Source organism: Lolium rigidum, chromosome 2 (assembly GCF_022539505.1).
Source record: "Lolium rigidum isolate FL_2022 chromosome 2, APGP_CSIRO_Lrig_0.1, whole genome shotgun sequence".
NCBI classification, from domain to species: Eukaryota; Viridiplantae; Streptophyta; class Magnoliopsida; order Poales; family Poaceae; genus Lolium; species Lolium rigidum.
The window spans coordinates 78,851,280-78,869,544 of NC_061509.1; the positions used below are offsets into that span (position 1 = coordinate 78,851,280).

Genomic DNA, 18,265 nt, shown 5'->3' on the forward strand with positions numbered 1-18,265 from the left:
CATAGCAGTGCATAACGAGCTCGAGTATTACAAGGACCTTGAACTTCCCCATAATATCGATATGATGCACACCGAAAAGAATTGCGGGGAGGCATTCCTTAACACCCGCTGCAACATACCGAGCAAGTCAAGGGATAATGTTTCAGCTAGAGTCGATATTGAGGAGATATGCGACAGGGTGGCTCTACACATGCAGCCTCCCGAGGGCAATCGAAAAGGTTGGTTAAAGCCGCATGCCAAGTACTCGTCTTGATAGCGCCGACAAGAAGGAGGCATTTACGTGGCTCAAATATGACGTGATGTTCCCCGATGGTTATTGTTCGAATATGAGTAAGGGAGTCAATCTTGCTACAGGGAAAAATAAACGGGCTCAAGAGTCACGACTATCATATATGGATTGAGCGGCCGATGCCGGTGATGCTTCGAGGGTATCTCCCCGATCATGTCCGGCGAGTGCTTGCGGAGGTGAGCCATTTTTTCCGCACGGTCCGTGCTAGCGGATATGTACCGAGGTGATTGAGAAGCTGCGAAGCAAGTGCCGGACATGCTATGCAAGTTAGAGATGATATTCCCCCAGGCTTCTTCACTCCGATGTTACATCTCATCGTGCATCTCGCCAACGAGGCACTCTGGGGGGACCGGTGCAGTATCGTTGGCAGTTTTGTATTGAGAGGGAGTTCAAGTATATTCGGTACAAATGTGGAAACAAAAATAAGATTGAAGCATGCATAGCCGAGGCAACTCTCCTCCATGAGATGGCAGACGCCACGATAATGTACTATGCCAATGATGTGCCCACTAAGCATAACCCGGTCGCTCGGTACAATTCCGACGAGCCCAAGCGTGACCCAAAGCTCTTGCTCTTCCAATATCCCGGTGGCAAGGCCGGTGCCTCAAAAGTGGAGAACATTTCGCCAGAAGAGAAGGATTGCATAATGCTTTACGTGCTTATGAACATGGATGAAGTGGTCGATTTCATGAGGTAAAATGATGAACCAATTACTTTGCAACCAGTAACTTGGTTTTGGTCTAATACGTATTTTCTCCTTTCAGCCAATTCCATGATGAAATGTGGTCAGGAAGAAATGGTCCCACTCCCACGCAAGTGGTACACTCTTCCGAAAGAGGGTGCCCCGCCCTTAAATAAAAGCTTCGTGAACTCGGTTCAACGAAAAAGTAATTTCTCAAATGTTCCTCTTACTTTGCAATCCGTGACTTGTCTTATTACACGTAACTAATGCACGGAATAATCTGAACTGAACCTGTAGGGAGCTGATCCCAACGTTGAGATGACGGACGAGTTGAGATGCGTTTCCCAGGGTTTTAACCGTAGAGTCCATACGCATGAGAAGTATGATGTAAATGGGTATCGCTTCCATACGGAGTTTCACCGAAGAACCGGCCTAATGCAAAAACAATAAATACCGGGGTCTACACCCGCGGAGCCGATGATCTTGATTACTATGGAAGGTTACAAAAGGTATACGAGTTGACGTTCAACAACGCAAACATAGAACTCAAGCTCTTTGTGTTCAAATGCCAACTGGTTTGACCCACACGGTGGAATGAGAAGCACCCCCTCCATTGGTTTAGTTGAAGTTAGGCCTACAACCACCTACAGCGGATCCGACGTCTATGTTGTGGCTCACCAAACCAAGCAAGTTTATTATTTGTCCTACCCATGTCAGAATGAGGAACTCATGGGCTGGGAAGTCGTGTTCCAGGTATCGCCACATGGTAAGCTACCCATCCCCTCCGAGGACGATTACAACAACATTGACCCAGTAACATATGAGGGAATTTTCTATCAAGAGGAAGAGCAGTTCGGGGACCTTCAAATAGACATAGGTCTTCAGGAGCTCCACAACGATGTACAAATGCGTGGTGAGACCGTGGTGGACTTGAAGGACATAGCTATGCTCACCAAGCGCAATGCGAACAAAGACAACATTGTCGAGACTCAACCGGAACCCAATGCCGACCATGAATACTCATATGATACTGATTTTGATAGTGAGGCTGAGAACCCAATGCCTAGAGATGAGAGTGGTGATGAATGGTGAGGGTCTTTTATGCTTAGTACCTACATTATCATTATGCTTAATACATACATTTGTCATTATGCTTAGTACCTACATTGTCATTATGCTTAGTACCTACTTTTTTCATTATGCTTAGTACCTACATTTGTCATTATGCTTACTGTTTACTCATTTTCAACATGCTTATTAATTATTTTCTCTTTTCTTATGCAGGTAATTGCCCAATATGAGCGGACGGAAGGCATCATCGAGCTCCTTGCTTGATCGGATGCATCGGCGGAAGCCGTGGCCGGGTGCTTCCGGACGGAGTGGAAGACCCATTGTTCCCACCCGGCGTTACGAAGACGCAGACGGAGGACGGGGAGGACGAGGGGGTGGACGAGGGGGTGGACGAGCTGGAGGACGAGGGGGAGGACGAGCTGGAGGACGAGGGGGAGGACGAGCTGGAGGACGAGGGGGGGATGCACAGCTCCTTCTAGCTGACATTCCCTCTGCTTCTGGCTCAGTGGCTTCACAGTCTATGGACGAGGAGGAGGACACTAGGGAGGAGGAGGACACTAGGGAGGAGGAGGAGGAGGAGTCTAGGGACGAGGAGGCTTCGACGGAGATGGCTCCGAAGAAGTTACGGATTCGTGGGGAAGCGCGGGTTCCCGATGAGAGTAAGGAACCTGCTACGGAGGATGACAAGTGGCTCCTTGTCCCAGGAACTATAGAGTAAGTAGTAAGGTGATTTCATTTTTGTTATGACACTTAGCATTTTTCTAATGTTTGATAATTGTGCAGAAATTTCACATATACGGGGAAGAATGTCCGCGTGCCAGGGAGTCCGATTGGAGCTGCTATTAGGAAGTACTGGCCGGGGATGTACACTCCGGTCCTTGGAGGCGAGTCCAAGCTAGCCTACACTTGGGAAGACTTTGAGATAGCGCCTTATCCTGGCTTTACTTCCGCCGCCGACGCCGTGATCAAGAAGTTTTGGGTACGTAATGCATACTCTTTGGGTTTCGTTCATATGTAGTTGATTACCCCACCGTGATAACTCATGCCTCTCACACTTTCTGTTATGCTTGATTGCAGCGCAATTATAGGGTGGCGACTGAGCATAAGGAAAGGGCAGACGTGATCCTCCGTAACATGTGTCGGAAGTTGACACGGCAGCAGTGGTACAACCGGAGGATCACGTGCATCGGCCACTTCTATGCTGAGCAGGGCGTAAGGTACATAAAGCCTGAGATTGTGCAGGGACTCGCCCCGGCTATGACGATAGAGGACTTCATGTTGGTAAGTAATTTTCAATGCGATTCTATGTACTTCGGCTAACTTGCAACTATATTGTTTGTTCTTCAAATGAGTTTTGATTTTGCAGGTTGTACCACATTGGGCTGATAATAAGAGGGCCGCCTTCATGGAGTTGGTCAAGAATTGGGTCGGCGAAAACCCCGATTTCAAGGCCGTGAGCGACCGGAACAAGGCCAACCGTGGGAATCGGGGAACACACGAGTGCGGGGAGCGGCAGCACCGATCGCTATCGGGACCGTCTCGGTACATACAAAAATGGAACAAGCTGCATTTTTTTGATTTTCGATGATATGCATAACATTTGTTTTGTGATGCAGGGGAAGAAGCTCGGGAGGGAAGTTGGTCAGATGGAAGCGTGGACACACATGAAGGTGGTGACGCCGGGTCCGAATGAGCCTCGGCCCGCACCTGAGATGTACTACGGCAAGGCCAAAGAGAGCAAGGAAAAATACTGCGAGGAGTACGCCAAGCTCCATCCAGAGGTGGAGGACCCTATGACCGAGCCGGTCGACGAGGTGGCGATGATGCCGGCGGGGTGCGGCCAGCCGCATGGACGTCTCGCCTGCCTTGCTGGGGGTTTCAAGCCTCGGAGGAACTTCCACGCAGATCAAGGCTACCCTCCCCTCCGGCAGCTACGCTACCTCCTCGCGGACTACATGCCGTTCTCGGGTAGAGGTAGATGTAAGTCATCCACACTTTCATCCTCTGTTTTGACTCTTGTTCTCGAATGGCTATGTTGATGAGACACATTATTTCTGAAATTGTAGACTCAGCTCGAGGAGGCCTATGAACTAGCTTACGAGGAGTATCTCGAGAAGATTAAGGAGCATGACCTTGTGAGAGATGCCTATGCCCGGTGGACGAGCAACCGGATGGCGGTAAGTTTCAATCTCTATGGTTGCAAAACATCTTAAGTCCCCATGTTTGAATCCGAGCTATCTCTTCCGTTTCTTACGCAGTTTCACTCGGTTCATGATGACCGGAGTGCGAGAGGAACCACTCCCGCAGCCGCCTCATCCGGGGCCGACGCCGGTGTTCCCGTCCAAGGAGGAGTTCTATTGCATGTACAAGCGTCGGCGTCGGTTGACCCCGGTAAGTTGCTAACTTGGCTAAGTTGCTAACTTGGTGTTACATGGCTAAGTTGCTAACTCCCTCCAACATGTAGGGATTGGGAGAATCCGGGAACGACACTCCTTGTGGTACGCCGATGCACCCCGGTCGCCATTCTCCCGGTGCTTCGCCGAACCTCGGCATGGTTCTGCTTCCGGTGGCTCTCGTCGTGGTTCTACCTCCCCGAGCACCGTCGAAGTATTCCAGCCTCGCTTCACCCAAGCGGAGCTAGATGAGTACTCGGGTCCGCCGGGTGGTGCACCACCATAGTTTCTACATTGTACTAGCACATGACACATGCTATATGTGTAGAATGATCTATGTAGGATGACTATATGTACCGTATTGCTTGTGTGCTATATTTGTACTAAATTTGGGATTTGGTGCCATATTTGTGCTATATCTGTGATGTGACCTATATGTGTGCAATTCATATATGATACTGCTATTTTATATGCAATTGCTGTGCAAATGGAGCAAAATTAGGGAAATAAAAAAAATCTGGGCAGCAGCTGAGCCGACGGTGTCACCATCGGCACAGGCCCGTGGCTGTGCCAAATGGCAGGACCTGTGCCGACGGTGACACCGTCGGCACAGCTGTGCCGTTCGCGCGTTTTTTTCCCAGTTGAAATCGCCACGTTTTCCCGCCGTTGCTGGGAAAAAAAGGGTGAAACTGTGCCGACGGTGAAACCGTCGGCACAGGCGGGCACGTTGACGGCAGCTGGCGTGACGGCGAACTGGGTGTGCCGACGATGGTGCGGCCGACGGCCACCGTCCAGCCGTCGGCGTACGGCTGTGCCGACGGTGTCCTTCTACGCCGACGGTGCCTGCGCGAACCCCGACGCCTTCTGTGCCGACGACTGTACGCCGACGGTCACCGTCGGCAGAGACGGTGCCGACGGTGGACTTACCTGTGCCGACGGTGCGGGGCCGTCGGCCCACGGCGTCGCTCCCGTAGTGCGCCTAGGCCTACTCTCTCGCTATATCTAGCCTCCCTCCTCTCTTGACGCTCTCCCAAAGGTGGAAGTCATCCCTGATCTGGCACAGCTTTCCACTAAACTATATTCTCAGTTCCACAATCTCGCATGGTTTCTTCTTTATTCAGGGAACCCAGCAGGAGCCCATGGGAATCCAGGAAGTGGTTACGGGTATGGTGTTGGCATCCGCATGAACTCACCGCTGGGGCTTCTCAGACTCAAGGACTTGCGGCAGCAATATGTCAGTAGCATCTGGCTTCGATCCAGGAACCAATGCTGCATGTAATCCACCTGTATTCAATCCTTCCTGAGTTGTTTGAACAAGTTGGCCGCTCTAACCAAGACCCAGGGCGTCCTTTCCCCAGGATACTGCATGCACCAGGTCGTATGCTGCAGCTTCTTATTTGCTGCCAGCCTGCCACGAAACTAACTTTGTGTTTGTGGGAGGGGGAATCCGGTCCTAGGAAATTAGGACCGGTCTGATGATTTTCTTATTTGCGATGCTGGACTGCAAAACACTGGCCAAATTTGTTGAGATAACCAAATAGCATAGACAAGACAATGGGTAACTTTACAGCGATCTAGTGTTAACTGCAAATTTGCCTCGACCAGTTCTAGCTGCATCCTATGCTGAGAAGAGGGATGCAAATTGGGCTGCAAATTGGTCAATCGCCTGCTGTTAAGTATGCTAGCCATGTTGACTCATTCTTTGAACCAGACATACCAACATTGCAGGGTTACCCATAGCTTGCTGATTAGGGCATCTCTAGCGGCCCCACACAAACAGAAGCAAAGTGACTCTGCGTCGGGTCGAACATAAAAAGGAAAAACCTCAGCGTAGCGGTCGAACATAAAAAGGAAAAACCTCAGCGTAGCGGCCCGACGCAAACTGACCGGCATGTCCATGCGGACGTATTCATGGCCCAAATAAGAGCCTGCAATGCGTCTTCGCGGACATAACACACTAAGCGCATGCGTCCGCCTCGTTGTCCTTCAGGTCCGCCTGCCAACGACCGTGTATGTTTTGTCATCCGCGTGTGAGTAATGGCTCCGGTGATGATTCGGCTCTTCACGGCGTGTCAATGGCGATGTCCCGCCTCGACACACACTTGGCGCGAGCGGCGCTTGGGCATCCCACCAGTTGAAGGCGGCACCCATCCTTTTTAAGAGGACCAGTCTGGCCATTCCTTGCCTACAGCTAACCACCACCAACATCACTATGGAAAAGGGATGTCCATTCCGCAAGACGAAGCACGACCGCGAGGCCGGGTCCTCTAGCACCGATAAGGAGAAAAACCCGCACAACCGCCGATATGTACCCGTGGAGTTCGTGCACCAACTGTTCGAAGAGAACCGGCCGATGCCTTAGCCTTTTGTGGGCCTGCCGAGCGGGGGCTTGTACCTCAACCACCACCGTGTCCCGGTGCCTTCGGTTCTGCACGAGGGATGCTAGCGCCAGTACGAGATCCGTCGCTGCCGATTCATCTTGTCGCCGGATCTACGCGAGGATCCGGCATTCGCCCTCGACTCCTAAAACTGGTCCACCTAGAGGACCTGGGAGTTCGACCGGCGCCGCCACGCGGGTTACCTAGGTGACGTCGACTTCTTCAACCGGGAGCACCGCGCTCGCTTCGACGACGAGGAGGAGGATGCCTTGGAGGAGGAGGAGGAGGAACTCCAACCGCTGAACCTCACGGAGGAGGAGGCGATCGAAATGGCTATCAGCTTGCTTAGTGGGATGGCCTCGCCATCCAACTGCGGGTGTCCGCGGTGGCCCAAGGAAGGCCACCCACTCCTCCAGCAACTCCTTTCGCACCTGCACCGCCTCCGCCTGCACCAGCATCGCCTTCGGAGCTTGCATTGGTCGTGGCTTTGGGCGCCTCCTGTCTTCATCGACCTCGTCGACGATGAAGACGACAAGTAGGCAGCCATGGCTGGCGGCCTAGTTAGCTAGGGATATTTTCTAGTCTTTTCTACTTATTTTCAGCACTAGGTAAATTGTTATAGTATTATAATTGAAAAATATTTTAGGCACAAAAATGCGTCAAGCCGTTAGGCTACCCTACCTAAACGGACATACACGAGACCAATTTCATGTCCCGGCCTAACTTAAATAGACACGGGCGGTTAGTTTTAGTGATCGGAATAAGTTTCACCGTTGGAGATGCCCTTAGCTCCCAAGCCTGCTTTAACATGCCAAGGCGAAAAGCCAGCTGCTTAGCCACCATGCATGGATTCTTACCTCAAAAAGAAGAGTAGCCACCATGGATTCATTCAGTGGCCGGTTGAATATCTGATTCTGTCTTAAGTGGTCCGCGACAGTATCTCGTTTTCCATAGCAGTATGGTATGGTTTCAAACTAGAATGCATGGCGGACCCGTACGTTCCCAAGTCCCGAACTCCCGATCGAACCCCCACAATAAAACCACCGCTTCGCCGGCCCACTCGCGAAGCCTGCCGCGCAAGCATCCCAATAGAACCGCCAACCCAACCGCACGCCGTCGACTCGCAGAACATGGCGGCGGCGCCGCCTAACAGCTCCACGGTCGTAGAAACGCGCTGCCATAGCGCAAAGCGCGCACGCACTGAGGTCGCCGGCCGGCCGCGCGCGCTCTCCGGCAAACCCGCCGCCGACCCGGACTGTAACTGGTACGCACGGTTTCGTCTTCCTCTCGATCGATCAGTCGTCGTCCATGAAAGAAGTGGCATATTCTCCAACCGAGATCCGACAACCGACGTTCCAAATTGTCAAGATTTCCATGTGTGCGAATGTAGACGAGAGAATTAGTGTGTATCATCTACGAATTTGGACAAATCTGAGTCAGTTAATTTAGGACGGAGAAAGCATTAACATTCCTTACACGTGTCTTGCAGGAGAGACTGGGCCAACCTCACGGCCGGGCCGGCGGGGCTGATCGCCGAGCGCGTCCTCGCGGACGACGTCGCCAACTACCTCCGCTTCCGCGCGGTGTGCAGCTCGTGGCGTCGACGCACCGCGTCCCCGCACGATCACAGCAGCCTGGACCGCCGGTTCCACCCCCGGCGGTGGATCATGCTCCCGCAGACTTTCGGCGCCATCCGGAAGCGCCGTGGCTTGCTCAACATCTCGACCGGGGAGCGCTTCCTCGCGGACCTCCCCGAGCTCCGCCGCCGGCACGTGCTGGGGCCAACCTCCGATGGCCTTATCGTGCTATGCGACAAGAGCACCTTCGCCGTCTGCCTCCTCAACCCGCTCACCCGGCAGCTCACCGCCTTCCCAGGCGGGGCTACTCTGCTCTATCCGCCGGAGAGCCAGATTACTGGATGGAACGCTGATCTCGACGGATTAGAAGCGTTCGGCGCGGGGCCTGCCGACGACTCGTCAACAATGGCGCTCCATTACGGCTGGCACTATCTAGCCGTGGCCAAGCCCGACGATGAGCGATGGAGCCGGGCGCAGTGCGGGTTCATTTCGATCTTTGCAACCCTGTCGTTCGCGGGCCGCTTCTACTGCGCCACAAAGAAAGGCATCATGGCAGTGGACGTCGACGCCGGTAGCCAGCGGCCGGAGCTGGTGGTGGCGGCCGAGGCGGAGCTTAAGTGGCCATCCCCAAACACGGTGAACCTAGTGGACAACGTCGGCGAGCTGATCTTGGTGAACAGCAGCGCGTGGCCGAGAATGGCCGATCTTCCCGGAAAGTATGAGGTGTACCAGGTGGATCTGGACGCCGGCAAGATGGTGCCCATGCAGGGGCTACGAGGGCGTGCCGTGTTCGTCGGCGAAGACTGTCATGGTCCGGCGCTCTCGGTGCCCGTCGGGCTGTCCTCGTCCATCAGTGCTGACACGGTCTACCGGTGCAGCGAGCGGCATGACGGCGGCTGGAGAATTGATGCCTACCATCTGCTGGATGGAACCATCCAGCATGACTTCCGCGGGGGCAAGACTGTAGACTACATATCGCGCTACATCTGTCGTTCAGATGATTTCGTGGTAGCTGATGCTGGTCCACGGAAGCGGAAAGCCAATGCAAAAGTGATAGGGAAGGGGTGGATAGCTAGTTCAACTCATCGCTGCCGACGATGAACGATAAACATGTCCGAGGGGGCTGTTGTTTAATCTACGTCTGATTTACTGAGCATTTGAGCTGGTGGGAATAGTGCCTATTGCCTTACTGTGAACTTTTGCAAAGCAAGTCTTGTCCATATTGCATTTACTGTAACAGTTGTAAACATTTCTGGAAGTTCGAATTAGAGAAGAAGAGCCTCCAGCTAGTACATCACAGCGAGTTTTTTTTTTTTTTTTTGTGAAAGAGGTAGTATTGATAATCAGAGCAACATTACAGAAAAGGACAGCAGAAAATAAGAAATAACAGACAGGCCCTTCTGCAAGCCGATAACGACGCCGTCGTGGACGAGCCGGTGGCGCGCCGAATCCGCCGCTGCTCCGGTACACTCCTGGATTGGAAGCAGCCCCCTGGCGGTCGGGAAGTCGCCAGTCAATGGCCCAACAGGGCCTGCACCCAACGCCGCCGTCTTCATCGCCGTGCTCCAGATCATCTCCACCACCTCCAACAACTTATTCATCCAGATCGACCGCCTTCGATCTGGGGCGGGGGATAAGGGCTCGCTCGATCCACGAACCGCCGAGCCCTCGGACGACGCGAGCCAGACAACAGAGCTCCGAGGACCTCCATCACCGAAGGGGAACAGCGCGGCCACCAAAAACCGCATCGCCGGATTCGCCACCTCCTCGACGCCGGCACGGTGTGAAATTTTAGCTGGCCAACTAAAGTTGAGGACTCAGCGATATGTCAGTAGCATCTGGCTTCAATCCAAGAAGCCATGCTGCATGTAATCCATCTGGCTTAAATCCTTCCAGTGCAACATCATTTCGACGAGATTATAAAAGGCAGCAAAAGCATTGAAAAACGACTACATGGCGAGAGAACAAACTAAACATGTAAAGCTGTATGATATTTGAACAAAATCGGCGGTTAACGAGACCACTCCAGTCATAACCAAGACAAGACCACTCCACTATTTCGCGAATACATCTCGAGTAGCCTTCGTATATATATGGAACACATGTAAATGTACAGACAGGAGATGTCGCAAGGTACTGAAATCAACACTCAAATGCTATATAGATAAGCTGCTTCTGAAGAGTACAGATAACGATCGACGTTGGTCGCTAAACTCAGCCATACTTTTGAGATCTAAAGTAGATATCAGCTGGGGTACAAATGGCTAAATGACGATGTCTACAAGTTATACCATACGACAAAGTTTAGGCATATGAAAACCATTACTTCCCTACCTATAAGTACTTGCACATAAGGAAGTCACTGTGCTTTCAGTTACAGGAGGCTCTTGGGTCACTCCACGCTTCAAAGAATGTGCTGCCTACTGGCTGACGATGAAAGTGGTTCTAGACTTCTGATGGTGGATGGTTTCAGCGAGGTGTCCGGACCTCCAACGGTAGCATTGGAGATGTCGCACTGGTGCTGGTCCCGCTTCTCAGTAGCTCAGACGCCGCTGACTTCAGCTCAAGCTGCTGTAGCTGATGGACGACATGAGACATCCTTGGACGCACCGAGGGGACATGCTGGGTGCAGGCATAGACAAGGTCCACAACCTTCTGGATCACCCCTATCTCAGGCAAGTCGTTGATGAGCGGGTCTAGCAGCTCTAGATGCCGGTGTGATTGTACTAGAGGCGTCGCCCATTCGAATATGGTCTGCCATCCAACAGATTCCACAGACTGTGCTGGCCGGCGACCGCTGACGATTTCCAGAAGCAGCACACCAAAGCTGTAGACGTCGCTCTTTGTTGTCAGTTCATTCCTGTAAATGAACTCAGGAGCAAGGTATCCATATGTTGCAGCCTTGACAGTCCTCTCGTGCATTACTTCCCACGGCACAAACTTGGACAGGCCAATACCCATCAGATGGGAACCAAATTCCTCATCAAGAAGAACATTGCTTGCACGGATATCTCGGTGGACTACCTGGGGCTTCACCTTGTCATGCAAAAATCTGGATTGGAAAGAGCACCGGTAAATATGTGATCATTAATAATGACACTATGCTAGTGATTAAAAATATAACGCTCGGAAGGCAATGGCAACACAACCAAACGTCTTGAATTGGAAATAATTTTAACCAGCAATCTTAACTCATCGTGCTTCAGTAGAACACGGATAACATGTGGGAATAAATATTGGTTGCAAGTTATAAAAGGCCGCAGGAAGCATTCTACTAGTCTGGAATTAATAAATACTTATGTCAGAAAAGCTGCAAGAACAAAACAGTGAAACAAGCTCTGACTTCTGCAATTATCGCAATTTATAACCTAACAAAAGCATAAGCTTGCCCAGTAATTTTCCATGCATAACAACTCTTAAACATTTGCAGACGACTAGTGCCACTTAACGAGCAACCACAATTAGATTGGCACACCAAACAGGCAATAGTATTATTAAAAGTAGTTGCATCTTAGAACATATGAGCTTGATACTTTTATCAATTATTACTTCAAAAATAATTGAGTCAAAATAACGTTTCCCGGAATGGAGCAGATTAAAAACTAAATATATGTACATAAGGATAAGACGACTTACGCAATTCCCTGTGCAAGAGTTGTAGCTACTCTCATCCTCGTTACCCAATCAAGGCTCCGTCCTCCTCTCGGAATATGATGTAGCCACACATCCAATGGCCCATTCGCGACAAACTCATAGACAATAAAGCGATCGCCATGGTCATAGCAGCATCCTTTTACAGCCACTAGATTAGGGTGATAAAGCTTTGCGACTCTACCAATCTCAGAGTAGAAATCCTTTTTCCTTTGTAGGCTGGACCTCTTCAATCTCTTGATTGCTACTTTGGATCCATCAGGCAGGATCCCACTGTAGGTTCCACCAGTCTTTGCATTTCCAGGAAGCCGGTTGCCCTCACTGAAGTTCTTTGTGATCGATCGAAGCTCTTCACTTGTGAACACTTTCCAAAGCGGTGGCACCAATGCGGTACCTGAAGTAGCGGAAGCTTCACGCGATCTTTTCCTTTTCTTGCTTCGCCTATAGACAAGTAGCCAGGCCACAACAGCTAGAGTGGTTGAGAGAATCAAGCCGCTGACAACGATGAGGACTATGAAATACTCCTTGTGGCAATGATCGTGGTAGCACCTATCCTCTGACACAAAAATAGCAGGTGTCAGACAGTTAGCGCAACCATATTAATTGAAAAACAAAGCACTCCAATACAGCCAAAAGAAGACTTGCCGTGATTGATCATGCAGATCAGCCCATGGGACTCGCCACACTTCTTCCCAGTAAGCGCCGCGTGCTTACTGGTCACCAAGGTGCACATATCGTCGCCGGTGGCCAGACCGCACCGAGCACCGCTGCAGTTGGCATGTGACGGTACACCAGGAAATACGGTGTCGTTCCAAGACGAGCCATCGGACCATTTCCAGCCCGCACCACCGCTGGTGTTGTGGTGACGCCCTCCAACCCAGCATCCCGAGGAGGAAGCTCCGCAGAGTGACTTCGCGAAATTCAGGTCCTGAGGTGACGACAGCGCGGCCAGGTGGGCACTGAAGTTGCGGCAGAGGGCTTCGGAGCCGTCCCAGGAGAGGGAGGTTGAGATGTGCGTGTAGCATTTCGTATGGTCCGGAGCAATTCGCCAGCCGTCGGGGCATGGCGCTGCAGGAAATGGAAACAATCGATGTTAGTAACCTACCGGGAAACATGATTGGATAACATTTACATGCTAGTAACTTACTGGGAAACATGTTAGTAACCCAACTTGATGCGACTCAGCCCAATAGAGCACAGATAGCACCTTTGGCCACGCATTGGATCCGTGCGTGCAACCGTTTGGAAACGGATACTATTGCGGCTAGTGGCTTAACAATAGGATATCATGTTGGTGCAAAGGTATTATCTTTTTTTAGATGGTTGATTCATGTTTCGACTTTATGTGACCCGTGGATTGAAATAAAATGGCCGCATGCATCAATCGATGCAGAGGCCGAGGCTTTCCCCATTTCGAAAAAAAAAAGTGAGTGCATACAGGTCTAGAATGCTGGGGTTGTGGCTGGTTTGACATGTCTAGAATCTTGAGCGCAAGTTTTGTGCCAGATGCAACACTAACATAAAACCATTAGGAAATAGAAATACTCTGTATTATACTACTACTGTCTCTGTGTGTTGCAGGCGCAGCAGAAAGAGAGCACGGCGACACTAGATAATTGGTCAGCCGCTAGCTACAGCACGACGAGCATATCAAAGAGGGCCGGGAACAGAGCGTCAAGGTTTTGTTGTTTTCGTGCCGGTCGTGGCGAATCAAGCAAGGCAGGACAGGAGCGCCATGGTCGGTCGTGGTGAATCAAGCGAAGCAACGCAGGGCCGCTGGCTACACCACGGCCAGAATCATCGCTTACAGGCGACAGGAAAATATTCTCGCAACGGAAGCAAGCAAGCGAAGCAGGAGCGCATTCATATCTATCCATCTAGAGCGATGGAGGGGAGGGGAGAGAAGGCAGGCAGTAGGGATTGATACTCACATGTTCGGGCCAGCGCGGGCGCGGAGAGTAGCAAGGAGGCGAGGGGGAAGATGGCGAGAGCGAGAGCGAGGGCGAGGGCCATGGCCGCCGCCGTCCCTTGCTTTGCTTTGCTCGGGTCCGGTCTGGAGGTCGTTTCTCACTACTGGCGTTTCTTTCTGTTCTCACTGGGATGGGATGGATGGGGAAAGAGTTGGGAAGAAGAAGGTCGGGCCCACAGCATTGACTACTCGCCATTACTTTTCTGCCTACCGCCCTCTGCCTCCTTCCAGTTTCTCGTGCTCTACAATTTCCAAATATTTTATTTGCAAAACCAAATCCAAATACTCCATCCGCCTAAGTAAACATGTCAAAGTTCTGTTAAAATTTAGATGTATTTAGACACTAAATAGTAATAGATACATCGAAATTTTGACAAACCTTAGGCATGCTTCATGTGACGGAGCGAGTATTTACTACGCAATCATTCGTATCTTCGGAGGCTATAATTTCAAATGACAAGAGCAATTGTCCTTGTCATTTGATTACCTTAAAAAAAGGATATATTACTATAAAAAATACATGGCCCCTCTTCTTATTGTAACATCTTGTTGTACACCCCTAATTGCATAACCTGTTTTTGGATGAAATTTTGGACTTCGTTGTTTAAGTGGAATTAGTCTAACTAATGTTCTACAGCTATTGGCTCGTTGACGAGGAAACACCTCGGCAATGCCTACGTATTGTAGACTTGGGTTTCGGGATAGAGCGACGATGGAGATTCCGGGAGCGAGATTAGGCACACGACGTACCCAGCTTCGGGTCCCCTCGGTGGAGGATCCCTACGTACTGCTAGCAATTCACTATATGATCATAGATGTGTTTACAGGTTGCCGCCGTAGGCGGAGCTGTGTTGTCTATATTCTGTCTATCTGTTCCCCTCCTTCTTTCGGGTGCCCTGGCTAGCTTTATATATGCAACCAGCCTAGGGTTTTACAAGAGTCCTAGTCGACTACTTCTTTGGGTTGCCTTGTTGGGCCTTCTACGTATTGGATCTTCTCCATATTGGGCCGAGCCAGGTATACTAATAATGGGTACCCGAAGGGTATGCCCATGTCAGTAGCCCCCGAGTTTATAGGGAAGTCGAAGACTTGCGTAGAAACTCCAAGCATAACCATCTTCGAATTCGAAGAAATACAAGGCGAGGTCCATGTCGTAGATCATGTGTAGCGTAGATGATGTCGACGATTCTTCAAATTATCGGGTGCGCGGCAGCGCTCCCGATGGGAGTAGCCCCCGAGTCTATGGGCAAGTGCTTGCACTTAGGCATAGACTCAAGTTGTACTACTCGGTGAAGAACTTAACTATATTTCTGGAGGACTTGATGAAACCCATGTGCTCCCGATGGGAGTAGGCTCCACTCGAGTCGTAGAATCGAGTTGAGTCTACAAATCTTGATTGTCATAGATGCTGTCGAAGTTATTTTTCTATCGGGTGAGCGGTCAGCGCTCCCGATGGGAGTAGCCCCCGAGGCTACAGCCAAGTGTTTGCACTTGGGTGTAGGCTCAACTTGCTTTTAATCGACACCACAATTTTTCCTCTTTCTTGTATCTTATCGGGAGGGTGAACAATACTCTCGATAAGAGTAGCCCCCGAGCCTATGGGCAGGTGCTTGCACCTAGGCATAGGCTCGAGTTGTACTACTCGATGAAGAACTTGACTATATTTCTGGGTGCAGCCCCTCTTTTTATCGACTCCAGGCCGTTGCTATTTTTATTTTACATCCATATCTATATTGTACAGGGATAATGGTAATTGGGGCTAGTTCATCTGACGGATCAGGTACTAGTTAACTGCTCTAGTGGCAATCCGCAAAACCTACTTCAAGATCACGTCCCTGGACATGATCCCGGGATACTGGTGTTAACTCGACAGGTGCCGCTTAAGGTCTTACCATTCTGTCGAGTCCCAGTCATGTTTTATCGAGTACCTAACGCGTCCGTTAGGATTTTTCTTCGTATATGTTGATACGGAAAAAAGTAGCAAACCGACGTCAGAGACGGTGCCACGCCGCTCAGAACGGATCCGGGGTCTTACCTTCGCAAAGTTTTGCGGCATTCAGAGATTATTCGCGACTTTTAGCGCTCTGAGAATATATTGTCGAGTGCCTTGTTCGGCTGATGCAATGACCCATTTTACGGGCTCTTCTATATTTTTCTCGGGCATGATGAGACAGCTGAATATATTGGTTATTCTATATTGTCGGATAAATCACCGATGCTCTTGCTCGGAACAATATGACGAGTCAATGAACCCGAAGCTTTGTTCACCTCTTTTTTTTTTTTTTGGTTCCTTCTTGATGAAAATTTCGTCGAGTTCCTCCTTCAGGAAAATTTCTTCGGGTCCTCTTTGAGGACAATTCTTCGGGTCCTCCCTGAGGACAATTCTTCGGGTCCTCCCTGAGGACAATTCTTCGGGTCCTCCCTGAGGATAATTTTTCGGGACGACCTTGAAGAGAATTTTTCGGGACCTCCTTGAAGATAATTCTTCGTGACCTCCTTGAAGAAGATTCGTCGGGTTCTCTCTTGATTTCGTCGGGTTCCTCCTTGAAGAAGATTTTGTCGGGTTCCTCCCAGAAGAAAATTTCTTTGGGTTCCTCCTTGAGGAAAATTTCGTCGGGTCCTATTCTTTCTTTAAGACAATTTCGTCGAGTTCTCCCTGTAGACAATTTCGTCGGGTTCTCTCTTATATACTTTGAAATTTGCTTTCTCCTGCACAAATAAACAAACTTTTTCTATCTTTTCCTTGACTCTCTTTTTCGCATGCGGTGTCAGATGCTCAGATTCAATGATATGTAAAGTGAATTTATGCCGCACATCCCCCGAGTGTCGTGTGCGGCAAAAGTAAATGATAATCAACTTTGTGTAAATTAAAAACACTTAGCTTATTGGACACGACGAAGTCGACGCGCGATGAAGTCTTCGAGTGCAGAGAAAAAGTCGAGCCGAAATAGAAACCACCGAATTGCGAAAGTGGATGCCACAAAATTGTTGATGAAGAGATAGCCGAAACCCCGAGCACTGCTGGGGTGATGTCATGATTGTTGCTTAGACGCCGTGTCACCGTTGTTACTTGGGGCGAAGTCGTTGTCGAGCCCCCGAGTATTATCCGTGTTGCCGAAAGAAGGCCATTAAGGGTGAAATACTGAAGATGAAGTCTGAGATGAAGTACTTGAGATGAATCCATATTAAAGATTACACCATCATATATTGAAGATGAATCCGCTGATATCATAGAGGATGAATCCATTGACCCGAAGAACCCAGTAATAACCATAAAAGATGAATCCATTGATATCATAGAGGATGAATCCATTGAGCCGAAGAATCCAGTAATAACCATAAAAGATGAATTCGTTGATATCATAGAGGATGAATCCATTGACCCGAAGAATCCAGTAATAACCATAAAAGATGAATCCGTTGATATCATAGAGGATGAATCCATTGAGCCGGAGAAAATAGTTCCAGTAATAACCATAGAAGATGAATCCGTTGATATCATAGAGGATGAATCCATTGAGCCAGAGAAAATAGTTCCAGTAATAACCATAGAAGATGAATCCGTTGATATCATAGAGGATGAATCCATTGAGCCAGAGAAAATAGTTCCAGCAATAACCATAGAAGATGAATCCATTGACCCGGAAACGCGTCGAGTAATATTATATAAGTGAACCAATAATAACCCAAAGAAAACCAATCCAGTAATCCAGAGAGAATAAATCCACTGAGCCGAAGAGGATAAATCCACTAAGTAAAAGAAAATAATTCCACTGAGCCGAAGAAAATAATTTCACTGAGCCGGAGAAGATATATCCAGAGCCGAAGAAAAGAAATTCACCAAGTAACCAAATATATTTGTGGTAACGAAGTAATGGCGCAGCCCCTAGTGTTTGGATGAATTTGTTGTAATAATGCAATGGCGCAGCCCCCGAGTATTTGGGTGTGGCGAAAGTAAATAATAATTAACACTCGGGAAAGGAACACTTAGCTTTTTGATCAGGTGTGACGGAGTCGACGTGGAAGTAGGTTGTCCAGCAGACGCAGTCGAAGAAGTAGACGCAACCGATGCAGCGGAGCCATACGCCATTTAGCCGAAATTATTCGACAAGGTGGAAGTAGTTGGCATGGAGGAGAGAATCGTCGAGTTCGCGGCGGGCGAGCCCCCGAGCGAGGCGAGTGCGCATGGCGAAGTAATCGGAACTTGTTCCGATCTGAAGTTGTACTGGAGCGCGGAAATCTGATGGCATTTGTG

General features: G+C 49.8%; 1 protein-coding gene across 1 annotated transcript; it reads right to left on the reverse strand.

The window, feature by feature from the left end:
- Nucleotides 1-10,448: 10,448 nt before the first annotated feature.
- On the reverse strand, nucleotides 10,449-14,054 carry LOC124689905 (C-type lectin receptor-like tyrosine-protein kinase At1g52310). Its single transcript, XM_047223361.1, has 4 exons — nucleotides 13,973-14,054; nucleotides 12,687-13,109; nucleotides 12,027-12,597; nucleotides 10,449-11,442 (listed from the first exon to the last, which is right to left on the reverse strand). The coding sequence occupies exons 1-4, from the start codon at nucleotides 14,052-14,054 to the stop codon at nucleotides 10,860-10,862; spliced, it is 1,659 nt and encodes a 552-aa protein (XP_047079317.1). The 3' UTR covers nucleotides 10,449-10,859.
- Between the last annotated feature and the right edge of the window lie 4,211 nt (nucleotides 14,055-18,265).

What these genes read in the sequence shown, in the direction of transcription:
- LOC124689905 (XM_047223361.1), bottom strand. Translation starts at nt 14,054, where the DNA reads ATGGCCCTCGCCCTCGCTCTCGCTCTCGCCATCTTCCCCCTCGCCTCC. An exon ending in GCCCGCGCTGGCCCGAACAT is followed by an intron (nt 13,110 to 13,972) that starts GTGAGTATCAAT and finishes CATTTCCTGCAG; the next exon opens with CGCCATGCCCCGACGGCTGG. An exon ending in ACTCTTGCACAGGGAATTGC is followed by an intron (nt 11,443 to 12,026) that starts GTAAGTCGTCTT and finishes TTTCCAATCCAG; the next exon opens with ATTTTTGCATGACAAGGTGA.